A 19,112-nucleotide genomic window follows, 5' to 3' on the forward strand; every position below is an offset into this window, starting at 1 on the left:
AACATAGATGGCGCCAGGACAAACGGTAATTCCTATGGACTCGCCTAGTTATGCGTAGGGAATTGAGCTTCAGCTGTTTGGTCCCGCCCCTCACCTGTATTCACCTAGTTGTACTCACCTAATTTGTGCTTGCAGGGGTTGAGCTTTGGTTCTTTGGTCCCGACTCTCAACCGTCAATCAACAGGTGTACAGGTTCCTGAGCCTATTGGGCTCTATCACATCTACATTTGAAATTGTGTATGGAGTCAGCCTCCACCACATCACTGCTTAATACATTCCATTTGTTAACTACTCTGACACTGAAAAAATTCTTTCTAATATCTCTGTGGCTCATTTGGGTACTAAGTTCCCCTTGTTCGTGGTCCACCCGTGTTAAAGAGCTGTCTTTGTAACTATCAAAATGCATATATCTTTGCTTTCACTTCAATTATATTTATGACAAGGGATTTAAAATTTGCCTATATTTCTGCTTCTCTGATGACATTAAAAACTTTCGTTTATTACAGTATCTACATAAAATTAACATTTATCTTCAATACGTTGTAGTTCTCATCAATAGGGAGAGCATCGGTAAAAAAAAAATAGTTTAAATATAAATTTATTTATTTATTTATTTATATATATACAAGAAGGTACATTGGGTTTTGTGAGAATACATTGGATAGTACAGTATTTACATTCTTGTAAAATATAAAATATCTTTCCTCTCTCAATAATATGCCCGAAACGCTATGCGTACTAGTGGCTTTAGGTATTGTATGTACTAGCTCTATCTATAAATCCAATATTATGTTTGTAAATCGACTATTTATGTACTTTCCTGAATAAAATGAACTTTACTTTACTAATATCTAATCTCTGTGACTAAAACGTAAGAACGACTTTATCTATGCCTTTTTGATAACATATACAATTATAAGCTTTATTAGTAAATCTCTATTAATTAAACAATATATCAGAGAGTGTGTAAGGTTCGGTGTTTCATGTGCGAAGAGACATGGGAGATTTTACATCAGTACAGTAAATGTTTTAAGTAGCGAACGCATACTAACGAATAACGATTAGTATAGACCAACACTATTGTTCTATGAAGTCGATTTAACTTCCAGACATGTATTTTTCAATAAGTCTTAAATATTTTCTGGCTAGTTATGTTAGATATTATTAGAAATACGTATTCTACTTGTTAATATAATAAACTAAATTTGCGATCATTTAAGGAGAGAAGTGCGACGACTGGATCACTGTGTACAGAAGGTTGATATGCCAACAAACACTTTCCAGACAACAATATATCTTAGATAAGTCGCTCCACAACATTGACACCTGGACCGTTGACTTCCTATGAGGCCACATATTTACTTATTTCATAATGGAAGTATATTATTTTATAGTAAATATATGTTTTCTCGTGTTCTGCATTAAGCACCAACATTATAGTGAATAAATATACCATATTTCTTCATTATTTAAGTAATGCTAGGAGGCTTTGAGTAGCTTTGGGTCATTAGGTGAACAGAATCTCCAATAGATGGGGCGAGAGTCGCGCTATCTCTCGCCCGAGCGAGAGTCGAAACTTATTTTAGAATTGATATATCTTTGTCCTCCAACAAGATATATTTCCTTTGGTGCACTCACAATAACGAGCATATCTCTGTCTTTCTGAAGGCATATAATATTTTAGGCTTTATAAGCGTATCTTTGTTAATTACACACTATATTGGCAAGTGCGTAGGCTTCTGCATTCCATGACCGACAAGCTACTGAATGCCACTATAAAAACGTATGTATCTTCACTTGAGCTTTATATATGTCTATGTTAAAGTATTTAAAATGAAGCTTATATTTCTATCTTTCTTGAGACATATAAAACATATGTGTTTATTAATGAATTTACGTGAAATAAGCATTGTTCTGAGAGTTGCTCTGTCGATCAGTCTGTGCGGGGTTGGAGCTCGGTGATTATTAAAACACATGTATCTTCATTAGAACTTTATATATATCTATGGTAAAGTATTTAAAATGAAGCTTATATTTCTATCTTTCTCAACACATATAAAAACATTTGCGTTTATTAACGAATTTATGTGAAATAAGCATTGTTCTGAGAGTTACTCCGTTGCTCGATCTGTGCGGGATCGGAGCTCGCCGATTAGAAAAATACACGTATCTTCGCTTTAAATACAAATATGCCCATGGTAAGGCATTTAAAATGAAGATTATGTTTCTATCTTTCTTGAGACGTATAAAAATCTTACGTTTATTAACGATTCTGCGTGAAATAAGCATTGTTCTGAGATGAATATTGCGGATTTTCGGCTCTACGACCGATGAAAAATGCAACTTTTATACAACTACAAATATCTTTAGTTTTACTTTAAATTTTGCCCTGAAAGAGTTTTCATATATAGATCCAGTTTCTGCCGTTCTTCTGACATGAAAAGACCTTTGGTTTAATAAGTTATTAAGATGTTTTCAACAATATTACTAGGGCGTTCACCGATTCTAACATGGGCGACCCTTTTGGAAACGCAACACATGGGTTGACCTGATTGATATATGGGTCAGATTCCATTAAGGTTCGGAACAGTTACACACAAGTTGTATTTATATATACAAGAGTTCTTACATTCTTGTACAGCCATTAGCACGCATAGCGTTTCGAGTAAGTCCTTAATCCTATGTTCCCTGGAATACCTTGGCCTTGAGGTGCCACTGTATGGTCCTGTTGTATTCAGACTGTTGTCAGTATAAAGAGAGACTCCGAGCTCTCAAGGCCAACACAGCACTGCTCCTGTGGCAGGTAAGTCCACCACGGGCTCACCATAGCCCGTGCTACTGGCCCCGCTTCTGTGCCAGGTAAGTTACGGGCTCACCATAGCCCGTGCTACTTGGAACGTGTTCCGATTAGCTGAATCTATAACAACAACAACAGCTCTCAAAGCTGTTGCAGGTTGTCACTCGGGCTATGGTGCCAATGTCAGAATTGTCAAAATTATGTACCTTGCATACATCAGATCTTTAGTTGATTGTGCTTCACCTGTGCTTGCTTTGATGCCTGTAAGAAAGCTTGGAGGGCTTGAAAAATTGAAGAACGAAGCCTTGAAGACTTTTGATGTCGTTCGCCTTGTGCGTCTTTGTTCTCGTATTGGCATCCTTGGTGATATTTAGCACCCTCTGATTATTCTGCACATTTGATGGTGCTACATAGCCTTCTCGGTTTGGTCCCTTCTTTTGATAATTACTTGCTTTCTGTCTCCATCTCCTCAAGGTACTCCTCAAGCGCCTGGAGTATAAGTCTCAAGACTAGTCTTATTGGATGAGGCGCGCCTCATCCTGTAAGATGGTAGTGGACCCTATACCAATTCTGAGGATGGTATAGTGGACCCCATACCCATCCTATGGGTGGCTGTAGGCTCCATACCTATCCTACAGGTGGTAGTGTGGGCGGTAGTGGATCATATACTCATCCTCTCGGTGATAGTGGACTCCATACCCATCCTGTGGGTGGTAGTGAACTAAATGCCCATCCAACGGGTGAAAATGGACCCCATACCTATCCTTTTGGGTGGTAGTGGACCTAATAAACATCGTGTGATTTGTTGTGGATCCTAAATCCATCTGTTTGCAGTAGTGTACCCCATGTATATTCCAGCGTCACATCGTTTTCTGGAACGTTACTTCAACCCATTCTCTAAGATTTTCAAAACTTACTCTTGTATATAATGTTGCTTAGCAAACGCATCATTATTTTATGTAGTAATTTATAGTGCTTATTATAATTTACTGAGATGCACCAAGATTTCTCCTAAATGCTAACCTTTTACAAGATGCACTGTAGAATAGTTGTTTAAATCATGGGTTGAAACATTAGTTAAACAAGTTATAAGTCTCCACTTTGTTAACTATTTTTAGTAGAGTAAACTATTTTAGTAAAGAGCATTCATCTGTCAACAGCTATCATCTTCGCTGACTACTTCACTACACTCTTAATTTCCCGGTTTGGTGCCTTCTTTTGATAATTAATTACACTCAATTATTAAGCCTTAAAATCATCCAAAATACTAAAATGTGCCATAGGTGGTGGCTATGTATACCAAAGGTGAACTATTAATCTTAATTATTATTATTATTATTATTATTATTATTATTATTAAAATTATTAATTAACTGCCTCCAAATCAACTAGATTTTCTTTATTTTCTCGGAATATTGGTGCCCTCGGGCTGCTAAGAGGTAATCAGAGATGGTAATCAATTACTTCCTTACGAATAAATTTAGCTAAATTTGGAGCACTGTCCTGCAAGAACTCCATGCTGTGTTCCACAAGGCTGAATTACTGACCATTCCCAGGTTGCACGAACTGTATAATAAATTGATAAACTTTGGTAATTATTAATTAATATTTTTTTCACATGTATTACCTAATACCCATCGGATGTTTGATGGTGGGGCACAGAGTACATGTGGGTGATACAGAGTACATGTACTGGTAGTACTAAACCCAATACCCATCCTGTGCACCGGCGTTATAGTCGAAGGGTATTGTTTCCCCATAACCGGTAGTTAGTACAGTCGGATTTGTTCTCGATGTACAATCTAGAATTCTGGGTTTGATTCCTGGGTGGGACAGGAATGGTTGGGCACATTTCCTTTCAGTTAATGCTGCTGTTTGCCTAGCAGTGAGTAGGTACTCAGGAGTTGGTCAGCTTCTTGTGGGGTTGCATCCTAGGTGGGGTCAGTAATTCAGCCTTTGATGGGGGGTGGGGGGCTCAGTATAAGTCTACTGTGTATGAATACACTGTGGCTTCCTGTCCCCTCTACACAATGAATTAGATTTATTATATGCATCCTGTGGGCAGTAGTGTAGTATACCCTACCCAATTCATTTTTTATAATACAATGTATGATCCATTTTTTATAATTTGCATAGAGTATATTCTATTGTATATATTATAATTAGGTGCCAATTTAAATACATAAATAGTATTTCACAGAATAATTGTTAATAAATAAGTTGATCGATTGATAATTGAGAGGCAGGTTGAGGAGCCAGAGCTCAACCCCTGCAAGCACAACTAGGTGAATACATACATACTATAGACAAGTTTATACAAATTATTTTATGTATAAAAAAAATAATTTTTTAATTTAAAATTTTATTTTTCAATGGACTTGCAATAATGTTAAAGCCTTCTGTCTGGAATGACTTTGATGTATGCGAATTACACATTTGAATTGTATTAAATAAAACCTAGTTAGAGCAGCCATAAATACTTCATGATACACCAGTGCATAGAAAAAATCTACAAGTAGTTATTTTAGCATGTGTAATTATTTACATACAGTACTGTATTTAAAATTTACTAAGTACAGTACCATTCAATTGTCTTAAATTACAAAATTCTCAGATTAAAAAAAAACATATTTCAAAGAAATATAATCAAAAATGCCTTTCTTGTGGACCCCATGATGGCTATCTTCAGGGAGCCAATGAAGTCTCTCTCCCAGAAAAGATTCAATGACATTTTTAATAGGAAAAAATTGTGATGCAGTACTCATTAATATACTGAAAATATTATTTTATGTGGTATAACTGCAAGCTCTTTGGGTTTTAAAAATACTTCTGGTCCCAGTTTCATCCACCACCACCAAATGACCATTTGGTGGAAGCTGACTAACATGCAGTAGAAAAGTTGTTCCCATTTTATGACTTGTCCATCCAAGTAAAATTAATCCCAATTGAATGTCATTAACATCAATATCACATTCTGTAGCCCAAATTTGAAAAGTAATTTTGTATACTGTCCAAGCAGATTAAATAAATATTAGCAATCACTTCATTCTCTATATTCCACTGCATACATTTTTATGGTGTGTTATCCGACATCTGCATTACGCTATAACGATAATTAAGGGGGAAGGGAACGTGGAAGGTGGTTACTCGGCATTGCGTGGTGCCAAGCATGACATCTGAATAATCTTCTTCATAGCCTTTGGTATATCTTCTGATGTTTTAGTTTTGGGTGTACCACCAAGCAACTCTTTGCACTCTTGTTTCCCTTGTGTGATATCACTAGCTGCAATAATCAGGTCGTAAGCAATTCCATCACTCACAACAGAATCCTGTCTGCGAATACACAAAAACATTATGTTACTGTAAGAATTAAGGGTGTCATATAACTGTACAACTAGGTTAATGTGTAATTAGACATAAAAAAAACATGAGCTTCATATCCAAAAATCCAGCTCTGAATGCATATGAAAAGAACTTTTCCTTAAAGCAAGATCCCACTGACCTCTGGTTAAGATCTAATGCAGTCAAGACAAAATATTCTGCATGTGTAACAGGGAATTTTATAGTGTTCTGACCTGGTCTTATTGGTACTAGAGACACTGAAGAATACTTAATTCAGCCCAGGATGTAAACATAAGTCTTGCCATTTCCAGTCATAACTTGGCATCAAAGAGACAGGCAAGCCATGACCAAGCTACCAAACACCCCCACTAGGTCACCATGAGGTGACACTACCAAAAACCCCAACAAAGTCAATACAGTCCAACCTCCCAACACTCCACCAGAAACTCTGGGTTAAGACAAAGCAAAACCGAGCACAAGCTAGGCTGGAATTGGAGCACCCAAATTTAGTGCTCAGAAAATTGCTTTTTATTGTTTACTATTGTACCTGGATGGGGTTCTGCGAGTTCTTCTACTCCCTTAGCCCAAGCCCAGGGCTTGACTTGTGAGAGCTTTGTCCAACAGGCTGCCTTTCCTTGGAGAGGCCTTTAGAGACATTCTACAGCCCGGTTGGTCTGGCATTTCTTGCAGGAAACTGTCTAGTTTTTTTGTGAAAACTTCCACTTTTTTTGGCAATATTTCTTATACTGTACTGTATTTGTTGGGAGGATATTGGACAACAGTGGACCTCTGATGTTCATACAGTGTTCTTTGATGGTGTCTATGGCACCTCTACTCTTCACTGGCTCTTATTCTACATTTTTTTTCTATATCGTTCACTCCAGTATGTTATAAATTTGGGACCTAGCCCTCCAGTACCTTCAATGTAAATATTATTTGATACCTTTCTTGTCTCCTTTCTAGAGAGCACATTTTGAGGCAATCCCAATAATTTAGGTGCTTTATTGTGTCTATGCGAGCCGTATATGTCCTCTGAATTTCCTCTTATTTCAGCAAATCTTTCCTGCTCTGAAGGAAAAAGCGAGTATCAAGCAGTACTCAAGGGATGACAGCATCAGTGATTTCAATAGTATGAGCATTGTGGATGGGATCCCTGGATTTTAGGATTTATATAATCCATCTTATCATTTTACTGTTGGTCCCACTTGTTGTGCAACTTTGATGGAAATGTTATGCAAATGATGGATTCTGACTCCAAGGTCCTCTTCATCATCAATCTGCTACAAGGTAATGCTGTTAATTTGATAACTGTGACATGGATTATTATGCCCCACATTTGCATTTATTGATATTAAAAAGCATTTGGCAGTCTTCTGACCATTTGTTCACCTTTATGGTGTATTTTTAGCACAAGACACTGAAGAGAAGAATGCAAAGGCTTTCAGATGACTTGACGACTCTGAACTAACCACAAGACAGCACTTGGTATGTGGAACCATGATGCTGGAAACTGAAAATTTAAGATGAAAGTGCCAAGATGCTAACAAATAACAAAACAGGGCATCAGCTAAAATACCGTGTAAGATAAATGACCCAGGTCCGAATTACAATGAACCCTCTCCTAAAAGTCGGTCTCTCATTCTTGGCCAAGAACAAATGGTAGGGATGGAGTGCCACAAAGAAGTCTCCACAACCACACAAAATAAACAGTGACAGTTTGCGAGGCTCACATACACTACTGCTCACAACCAAAAACTAAAATTACAGAACATATTAGCATCCCCACACTGTTCTTATTTTAGGTACTAAACTGATGATCACTTGTACTGTATCAGCTTAACAAATCTTCAGTGCTCATTTTTAGTTTAACATACTGTAGTGTACAGCTAAGTGATGTTTACCGGGATTCTTCTCGACACAACAGCTCTAGGATTCAAATTAAACAAAAAATTATAAAAATCCAGCACTGAATGTAATGAAATAGCTCTTTCTGGTGAGGCTTCCCCTCAGTGGAGTCCTGTAGCTATCCAGGTGTCTCGTTAAAGGAATCCCTCAAGGGCACCAACCCAGTAAAGACATATTAAAATACAAAACGTGGTAAACATGATATGATACTTTAAATCTTTAGGTATATTTACTTGTATTCTGCATGCGAGGTAATGAAGTTTCTTATCCAGGTAGCTGTTGTTACTGCTGTCCCAGCAGCTCGGGCACTGATAAAGTTTAAATACTGGCCAATAGTACACGCTGTGTCCGCATCCAGGTCCAGTGCTCCCAGATACTGACGCACCAATGGGATTAATCCCACGAACTCTTCTCCCTGCAATGAAATATGAAATGTAAATGCAAATGTGTAATGTGTAATGAATTGTAATGCAAATGTGTAATGAAAAAGAGAAGTATGAATAAAATGAAGTGAGCATGATGAAAGGAGGGGCAGCAAACAAATGACAATAGGAGTGTAATCAGAAATTTGCAAAAATAAAATGTATATTGATGTGTTTCTTTGGATTTATCTGTATGATTTTGTGTTATAATTTAAAGCATTTCTGAAACAAGAAATGTTATATAAAAAGTAACGGCAAAGATATTAAATAACAATGACATTACGAGTTATTTTATTCATTTGTTTATTCTTTATTTTTTATTAGAAAAAATTTATTCATTGTTTATTTTACACACAGATTTATTCATCTCTTCACTTTTTCCTGTATTTTTTCTTTCGTTTTCTCAATTGTGCATCATAAGCACATTTGCTAAGATCGAGGAAGCACTACTATTTAAACAGCCAGATTTCAGAGGTGAACCACTCTGTCACTTCCTTTAGGTCATGACCTGCACTCACATGGACGTGGTAAAATTCCAGCAAGGGCAGTGTGACCTCATCCCAAACAAGACGGGGAAGTTAATACGTGCTGTGTCTGCAGAAGGCACCAAGCTGGGAATACTAGCACCATCCATGTTATGAGATATGCAAAAGGTCCTAAACATCACTCAGGATGCCATATGACAACAAAAGGTTCATTCTCAAAAATCAATCGTCCAAGCAATACTTAGCAATAAAGAGCCCACCAAGTATTGCTCTGCTAACTTCTAGTTTGGTGCCTGCCCACCTCCCGAAAGTGGCAGCACCTTTAAGGTAAAGGGATTCCTGACAATTCATTCCCCATCAGCAATGTACAACAAATTTTTGAGATCCTCTCACAAACTTACTGAACATCAAGTGGGCCTTTCTATCTTGACACCAAGAGTTTTGAGATAGTGTTGAATCCCTTGACTTTCACCATTTGTTATCATGAATTGAATGCTCAGGCCTTGATACAAATTATCACTATCCACACAATTTAAGGCAGTCAAATGTAATGATAGTTGCTATGTTAGGCCATGGCTTTCCTCTAGCACCAAAACTAGTTACTAACCTTGGAGAATCTCAAGTCATTGAAACATGACTAAGTCACTCTGGTAGACCACTAAAGCACTCCAAAGTGCCACCGTAGACATATTCATTGATATGACCCCTTTGAGGTCAATACGGTCAGGGAAATTCATGAGAGTGACATTATCCAAGCTCTCGTGTCACTTCAACAATGTAGCCCTGTCTTGTGTTTATTCATGGAATTCTGCTGAATGGACCCAGTCATTCAACTGGGTCCATTAGGAGTACAGTAACAGGCACTGTGAGGTCGCAACTAAGCCTCTACAGTCCCAAACGATTATGTACTTCTGCAGGCTCGTGACTGAGTACTTCATGCCATGAAAACATTTACGTCTTTCATGGCATGATCTTTTCATACCATGAAAAGATCTATATGACACTTGCAGAGAATTTGTAAGAGTCTGTCAGATTCTGATCTCTCTCTCTCTTTATCAAGGTCTGTAGTAGTGTGTATTTATCAGAGGTACTCCATTCATAACACTTCTCCAGTCTGATACAGTGCCTATGATTGCTACCCTCACTTTTTTTTTTTTCAGAAATTTTTTTCATCCATGTCATAAGTCTTCCTGTCACTCCTCCAACATATTCCAGAACAACCTCTTATGTGGGACTATCATAAGCCTTCTTTAGGTCCAGATAAATACAATCAATCCAACCATCTTTATTGCTCTGTCACTGAAATTAAGTAGACTGGCTTGATTTTAATTATTTTCTCTAATGTTTTAACTACAATACTTATCAGAAATACAGATCTATAATTAACAGGGTCTTCCCTGCTTACATTTATGTAGATTGGAGCTATGTTTGCTTTTTTTCCATATATCTGCCAAAACTCCTGTACATAAAGATGCCTGAAAAATCAATAAAAGTGAAAGGCTGAGCTCAAATGCACATTCTCTCACAACCCAAGGTGAAACTACATCTGTGCTCACTGTCTTGTTTCTCCCTAGCTTCATTAGCATTTTTATGTGGCAAAGCCAGATGAAATAATAATAATAGCAAAAGAAGTTTTACCTTTCCATTAATAATTTCGCTGACAGTCATTTGACACGCATCATCACCCTTGTCACACTCGCGGGAGAAAATTTCTCGTCTAAACCACAGCTTCTGATCCAGTACCGCATTTCGTTTCTGGCAGTTCTTCATATTTTCATCAACCTGAAGAAGAACTTTAATTATAGTCCACTGTCAGTGAATAACATTAACAAAAAAATTATTGCACACGACTACATTTGAACATAATTTTATAATGGTGATAAACTATCAACTTTCAAAGAGCATGAAGGTAGAGTACTTGCTTGCAAACAATGGAAAAATGATAGGAACAATTAAAGAGTTAAAAAGTTTTTTTTTTAAGGTCCGAGGATGGTAAAACACTTATCATATACACACGACTTTTTTAGCCCAATTTGCATGAGTTTTTCTTTACACAGGTTTCACAGGAACATAATTCTCTCATGACTTTCCCAGAATGCCTCCTTCACATATTGGAAGGACAAACTATAGAAATGAAGTTTGCCTAATGGAAAAAATAGAGTACTGTACACTGTATTAAAAGCAAATGCAGCCTTTAACATCATTTCTATAGTTAGTCCTTCCAATATGTGAAAGATGCATTCTGTGGAAAGCCATGAGAGAATTATGTTCCTGTGAAACCTGTGTAAAGAAAAATTCATGCAAATTGGGCTAAGACGACGTGTGTACTGTATATGATAAGTGTTTTACAATCCAGAGACTTAAAAAAAAAAAACTTGTTAACTCTGTAATTGATAAAGCACCTTCATGAACAGGAATATTAAATACTCTCCACTTAAAAGTCATAAAGAGGTAAAAGCTACCTGTACCCAGCTGGATGTTTGTGACCAGCCACCATCGCCTTAAAAGTAACTATAGTGCTGGAATATTAAATAGAATGAAACAAATATACTCAAATAAAATGCTGAAAAAAGTATCAAATAACTTGATAAGAATTAAAACGCACTTTCCATGAATCGTGTACAGTACTATTTAAGAAGATTACAAATAAATTTATCTTAATTGTCAAATGAATGGGCCATATTTTACTTGTACTGTATAGGCTTTCTTTTGTTTTCTGTCAGATATACAGTTCATAAGCCGTTGAACAATATGTACCGACATTTAGAAAAGTGTATTATGGGAAACAAATGCAGATGGTGAGTCACACTAATGTGGCCGAAGATATGATGACCAAACTGCACACCAGAGGATGAGAAGACTACAATGTTTCGGTCCATCCTGGACCATTATCAGATCGATTGTCCAGGACCTTATAATGTTTCAGGACGGACCGAAACATTGTAGTCTCCTCAACTTCTGGTGTGCTTTGGGTAACAATGGTATGGCCAGATACTGATACTACCATGGCCAGTACAGGATACATGATAGATGAAGGTACTGTATCTGAATCATATAGAAAACCACAAACTTTACACTAGAGGTCACATTTAGCCAATTATAAAAAAAAATTTAAGTGTTAAATATGATGAGCAAACCACACACCAGAAGATGAAGAAATGCAGACGTTTCGGTCCATCCTGGACCATTATCAAGTCCAAGCAAGAAGTTGATAATGGTCCAGGACGGACCAAAATATCGTCGTTTCTTCATCTTCTGGTATATGGTTTGGTCATCATATCTTCAGCTACATTACCTTATTATGATTCATCGTCTTAGTATTAAATAGCTACTGTACCTTTAGTATATCAAATATTGCACAAACCTAATTGCCCATAACAAGGGACGAATGTACATAATTATAAAACATGTAAGATATAATAAGTAGTATCAACAAATTCATATACAGTACAGTACTGTACATACAGGCAGCCCTCAATTTGCGCAGTATTTGATAATGTGGATTTGATGGTACTGTACTATAATAAGTTCTTTTTATACCAAGTTTTGAATTGCATGGATGAATTTTTATGATGTTCAGGTTTAGCATGAATCAGAAAAGGATATCTGATGATTTTAGAAATGTGTTGTGTTCAGCCTCGTGTGACATTTCTGGTATGTTACAAATGTTTCAGATCATATTCTTGAACATCCCAATGTTCATTGTACATTCCAAGCATTCTTGCCATCTGTATGTACTGCATTTGTAGCTGAGAAGTGGCAAGAGCATTAAATATTAATGATCAAATACAGCTTTCATTTGTCAAACCAACATCACTTTAGTGACGCATGACTAAACATCACTACATCACTTTAGTGACATTGAAAAAGTCCCGAAGTCACTTTATGACTTCTCTTGTAAATATCTTTATTTACCCCCCATACCTTTAAGTTTGATTTGTGAGAGTTGTCCATAAACAGTTATAAATTAAAAATTACCTTTGATATTGGAATTAACATATTAAGTCTAAATGTAAGTATTGCACGAGTGAGCAGCACGATGAACACTCCAAAGGCAGCATTTTCAAAGTCTGTTAACTGAACTTCACAAGGTCGAAATTCCACCCGCCACCCTATGTTGCTATTAACTGGTGGCAGCTTGAATCGCATTGTTTGCCAGTTAGTGCTCTGAATGTTCTGTAAAAACACAAAAAAAGTTTTAATGTTACATTTGGTGTACACTGTAATTACTATATTTAAAATAAGGCATTAGTGAGCAATGAAATCACAATAGCATGATACAGCAGTGAGAAAAATGTTTGGAGTAATACAATGGGATCAAACTCCCATCCCAGGTCACTCCAAACCCAGGATGAGAGTTTTATTCCATCACACTGCTTCAAAAGATTTTCTTAAGCATAAGTTGTTCCCAAACATCTTGTTCTAGCAGAAATTCAAACTCAGAACAACACAATTGTTGAGCTGACTGTATTTATGACTGCAATATGCAGGGAGAACGAGTCAGGTGATGAAACTTCAGCATTCTAATCCAGTTCCTCAACTGAAGCCTTGACTTCAATAACATCCACTTTCCAACACTCAATTAACAAAACCTTACTCAACATGACATCATTCCAATATCATATGCAGAACAATACCTCAACACTTAATTAATATTCTCTACAGTGTATTTTTTAATATATTTAGTGTTTCTGCGTTGTGATGCATTTTTGGACATAAAGCATATACCTGGCAGGAAATGCCATACTTGAATCCTTCATTAAGTTTGGTGACGTGAGGTGTCTGAAGATAGGAGCTGTAGTCCCATCATGTTCATCCCAGTTATCAGTAATCATGATCAGTACAGTAATCATCCCAGCATGATTAGGTTATTTAGAACATGATATTGCACAGTATTTTAGTGTTGCACAATATTATTAAAAATTTGTCCAATAACCTAACCCACACAAAAAGTTGCAATGTTTCCTTTCTTTTCATAAGTGTGGCATGGGTTATTAATTTTCAGCCACTGTACTGTGACATTGTCTGCAAAAACTGATTCTTCAGCTTTATTACTTTTCTAATCAAAATAAAAATCAGAAATTTAATTAAAAAATTTATCCAATACCAACTTTTCTCCATTTTAATTATTTAGAAAGTTTTTACAAAACAAACACTTGCAAGTCACAAGAGATAATGAGAGATATTGTCTCCCTACCTCAAAGTGGTCCATTTCCCTTGTATCATCTTGATGAATCCTCTCCGAGAAGAGGGATATGGAGTCCCGAATGAAGAGGTGTGATATGTGTTGAGCCATGTACTCATCCACGTTGCTATCTATGAGCTTCTGCCGGATCTCCTTATCACACACCACAGGGATATCATTATACCTGTCCGTCGGAGAATTAGAATCTGTCAAGCAACAAGATATACAATTCCGGTTCACACCTTGTTATACTCATGGTTACATTCTAGCTACTCTTCTGCACTGCTATTAAATATGACAAACCCCCAGTGAGTAGAAAAAATTTATTCCCCCTAATTTTTTTTCCTTCAAATACTGTTAAAATGTGTTCTCTGATCACAGGAGAAAAAAATTGTATGTGACATTCTTTGGCCGCGATGGAATGACAGAGTCTGAGAATATTCAGGTGCTGATAGAGTACACACCAGCAGCGATGTGCTATAAGCCAAGCAGTTTGGCAGAGGATGCCGCAAATACAGTTTTACATAACTATTTCAATATCTTTAAATCGTTTTATGTCTAGATTTTTACAGTAATATTATTCAATATATATATAGTGTGCAATTTGAGGAATTTATATACTAGTAATTAAATGTTTGGAACATCGCTATGCTGAAAAATATGGTGCTCATATCTAGTGACACATATACAGTACTGTACTATATTACTGTATATTTGTAGATCAATCAGTGTTTTTGCTGTTATTATAATACAGTACATACACATGTTATATATAATTATCTACTTTTTGTGCACCATAACGAACCAATAAGATGGTTGAGTGTTTATAAACTTGTAACAGTGATCCAAGGTCAGCATAGCACCTGCTGTAAATACATCTTTACATAACTATTTCAATGTCTTTGAATGGTTTTATATCTATTCTTTTGCCCTATTATTATTCAATGGTGTGTAATTTGAGGAATTTATATATGGTAGTTAAATGTGTGGAAACATCATTATGCTCAAAAGTATGGTGCTCAAATCTAGTGACACCAATGTCTTACTTATCTGGATGGGTGTGTGTTAATGGATCTTATAATTTTATTTACCTAAATGTAATTACCTAAGTGTAGTTACAGGATGAGAGCTATGCTCGTGGTGCCCCGTTTTCCCAGCACTCTGTCATATAACACTTTGAAACTACTGATTGTTAAGCCATTGGTAAGCTGTTTATGTCTAGCTGATGTGTAGTGTCCCGTCTACCCAGTACAGTACTCTGTTATATGATGCTTTGAAACTAATGACTGGTTTGGCCTCCACCTTCTCACTTAACTTGTTCTAACCATCTACCATTATTTGCAAAAGTAAACTTTCTAACAATTTTTCAACAGCCTTGTTTTCCTATTTTGAACCTATGTCCTCTTGTTCTTAAGTTGTAGTTTTCAAACATTATTCTTTGCCAATTTCGTCGATACCTGTGTGTATGTGTGTAATTACCCAAGTGTTACTTAAGTAATTACTTAGGACCAGTATCACTGAATTATTACTGCACTTAATTATAACCTTTGCCCTTAATGCAACAAAGAAAGTATCATAATATTTTTAAACTAAGCAGTAAACATTCTCCTTAGTAACCAACCTGGCACCACACTCCGAGAGGTAGCAGTCCACCGAGTCATAACGAGACTTGGGTATCACAAATCTGTCGTTTCTGAGAGGATCCAACCCACGCTCTTCCCGAGTGCGACAGTCTACAGAGGCAGCAATCACATCCCATCTACAGTCGATGTCTGTCAGATATCCTCGGTAAACTGGTGAAGCAGCAGTGAGAGCAAGCTGTGGATGAAATGAATACAGCTGCAACATAGATTGCAACATACAACTCCTCCAATTGCTATCTGTGATTACCTCCTGTGCTTGAATCACCAAATGACTTTTTTTTTATACATTAGTTTGAAAAACTACTTACTGGTGTTTTTTGTCATGCACATAACGATTTAGGACTTTAAATTACCCAACCCTTTTATGGGTTAAGAGAATATAAGGCAGTCACTGAGAGGAAAAGATAAATATAAAAATCCAACAATGTACCCTATTTGAAAATGTAAAACAATAGCCATAATAAAGTAAAATAACATTGAGATAATAATAATTCATTGTGTTGGGTACAGGTAGTCAATGTGTATATATATTAGGCTTATATCAATCTAAATTCCAGAGGATCTAACCCAACTGGACTCATCAAGCGCTACAAACGTACAATATTTACCATGACAGGACAGAGCGGTGTTAAGTGATCATAGAGAACCCGGGCTTCATTGATATTACATGCCTGGAAGGTCATTTGCAGACATGAGCAACCCATTCCAAAGCCCATGGCATCCATGTACACATGGTCCTCCTTCGCTGCCGCTGCCGAACTGCCATCATCTCCATATTGGGATAAATCTTCTACAAATGGTCTTGGAGTTTTAAGGTCTACATAAACTGAAAAAATAAATTCAATAAAATGAGTTGAAATGCAAGAGAGATTAAATTAACACCAATAAATATTACGGGTACGAAGACCCCATTTCGTCTTGGCTCATGATACGAAAAGAATTACAGTACTAACATCTGTAACATCTATTCCCAGCTTAGGTAAATGCCCTATCTCATTTTTTCTTATTTCACCCCTTTTTCAACATAAGATACTCAGAGCAACATTTGAGTGTCTTTACCCAAGATTTTAAGTGTTGAGCAAAGCGAAAACACTACAGTATTTCCTGAGTTTGATTCCACGGATGCATCCATTCCCAACTTTTTTATCCCATCTCTCCCAAGCTTGTTTGGTGGGTGGTGGGTTTAGGCTAAAGGTGTGTAACATCCAAGTAGTCTGTTTAGATGTAGGGTGCTGCCACCATGCAGTAGCAACTAATAGTTCTATCCATAAGGACTGTTTTAAAGTGCAAATTACCGTTCTTTATGCTGTTATTACGCCTTTGCAAGGGATTCTGAAAGAATTGCTCCCTGTCGCATGCTATAATGCATTTGCCATTGCCTCCTTTACCTCGTTCTCTCCTTGGTATGACCTACTGCAAAGATTTTTTTTTATTATTTTCTACCACAGACATGGCCACACATTTACAATGCTAACCAAAATACTGTATATACATTTTCTTCTGTCCTCCTTGGACAGGGTTAGAGGTGTGTTAAACATATAGTTCAGGGGTTTATTGAACAATCAACCACAGACGGTGATTCGGTGCTTTTAAAATGCTAAGCTAACCTACATACGTAAATACATAGATACACAGATTTACGTATCTGTGCAAGATTTATGTAAGCAAAGACTTACCAGGCATTGGGGAGAAAATCATGAATCTAGCATTGTGGCAATATCCCAATTGTTCCAAATACAGTAGATCTTATATCGAGAAAGCATCCGAGAAACCATCTTGGAAAACAGTGCTTTACTAAGCTCAACATTCTATTATTTTCCCAGCCTCAATTCTTGCCCAAAATGCTAATTAGAGGCCTTGCAGAAAATCTAAAACTTAAATGAAAGTAAAAAATGTGTATTAAATATAAAATAAAAGTATAACAAATGTATATTTTGTACGAATACAAATTATTATTAAAATTTATGTATAATGAGTAATGGACTGTGTAAAATACATTAATGATGTTCAAATCACTGAACACTATCAAATACAATTTGAAATATGCCAGTACTGTACTCCAATGGAAATTTTAGTATATGTTAAATTTGTCAAACTTGACATTCAAATTAACCAATTAAAAACTTTTAGCAAATAAATCACTCACTAGGGACATTGATTGCAACTTTTTCTCTGCGTCTCTCTCGAATGTTGCGTGTTAATGTTTTGAAGCGTGGATGACTCTGTGTGATGGCAGCTTCCGGGAAGAATAGAGATCGAGAAACTCCAGAATTTGGATCAGGACAAGATGGTGGGTAGGTAAAGTCCTCACAACCCATCCTGAAAGTATACTATTTCCTCAGTGTTTCATTTTAAGCTTACTGCATGAGGATGTAATATAAAATACATCGAGGTTGCAATACAGTACTTGGTACTTGGTACTTGGGATACAGTATATTTGTTTAGGTAGAGGAAAATAAGGGTTTTAGTTTCCTGCTGTTGGAGAATGGGAAGCCTATACCTAGGCATATCGAGGTTTCCCCCTAGGCCAACTACTGACCTTCACTGGGATGAAGCTTACAACAGTTGCCCAGCTCCTGGGTATCTTTGTAATGCTAGGTGAACAGTTGCATCAGGTGAAAGGAAACATGTCAAACTGTCTCTGGCCTATCAAAGGAATCGAACCCTGCACTCCTTGATTGTGAGTTGGTGATGTAGACCAATGCACTAAAGCTGTATAACCAATATTTTTTTCCTTTTAGTCAAGATTGTTTAATTACTCCAATTTATTTTGTCTTCTGTGGCTCCTATTTGCTGAACAGTTTTCAATGACTTTTGGACTGTTGCTGTGTCGTTCGTCCATCAATGTCAACGAAGACCACTCAATGTCATTAGTTTCTTTGGGAGTGGATTAGATGGCTGATTGGTTCAATCTGAGCTTGGAATTTGTTACTATAAAATCATTCTCTAATCATCTGTTGTAGGGTTTACAATATCAATATGGTAGCTATGATATATACTGCTAAATCTCACATCTGCTAGATTTTTTACCATTTGTGAAGTTAATGTACAACATTATGCATGACTGCAGTATATTTTTAACTTCCTCTTTTTTTCTGTAGATTTTTGTATAATCTGCAAATTTTCTGATAATGGTTTGCAACATTGTCATTGATGAAGATTACAAGAAGAGTTGGCTCTAAAACTGAGTTTAGTGATTCCCTCCCCTCTAAATTTTTAAGTCTGATCACAATCTATTAGCACAATTGCTTTCTGTGTTTTATCCATTCCAGCATTTTGTCTGTGATTTCACATGCTTCTTGTTTCTGGGCTATTCTTTTGTATGGAATGGTA

General features: G+C 36.6%; 1 protein-coding gene and 1 long non-coding RNA gene across 4 annotated transcripts in view; one reads left to right on the plus strand and one right to left on the minus strand.

Annotated features, from left to right (window-relative positions):
- Positions 1–2,701: 2,701 nt before the first annotated feature.
- Positions 2,702–10,462, plus strand: LOC138365527 (uncharacterized). The gene is made up of 2 exons (XR_011228876.1): positions 2,702–2,803; positions 7,193–10,462. It is a non-coding gene; the product is annotated as an uncharacterized lncRNA (long non-coding RNA).
- Gclc (glutamate--cysteine ligase) overlaps positions 5,314–19,112 on the minus strand; it is a 30,149-nt gene continuing 16,350 nt past the window's right edge. For all 3 annotated transcript variants that reach the window (XM_045765660.2, XM_045765661.2, XM_045765663.2), the window contains 8 exons: positions 17,926–18,098; positions 16,388–16,605; positions 15,758–15,954; positions 14,149–14,320; positions 12,930–13,127; positions 10,590–10,733; positions 8,278–8,459; positions 5,314–6,130 (listed from right to left, as the gene is read on the minus strand). In XM_045765660.2, the coding sequence (XP_045621616.1) occupies positions 5,941–6,130; positions 8,278–8,459; positions 10,590–10,733; positions 12,930–13,127; positions 14,149–14,320; positions 15,758–15,954; positions 16,388–16,605; positions 17,926–18,098 (1,474 nt within the window). In that variant the 3' untranslated portion in view covers positions 5,314–5,940. The remainder of the gene's footprint in view (positions 6,131–8,277; positions 8,460–10,589; positions 10,734–12,929; positions 13,128–14,148; positions 14,321–15,757; positions 15,955–16,387; positions 16,606–17,925; positions 18,099–19,112) is intronic.

The sequence above is a fragment of the Procambarus clarkii genome, chromosome 17 (genome assembly GCF_040958095.1).
Source record: "Procambarus clarkii isolate CNS0578487 chromosome 17, FALCON_Pclarkii_2.0, whole genome shotgun sequence".
NCBI classification, from domain to species: Eukaryota; Metazoa; Arthropoda; class Malacostraca; order Decapoda; family Cambaridae; genus Procambarus; species Procambarus clarkii.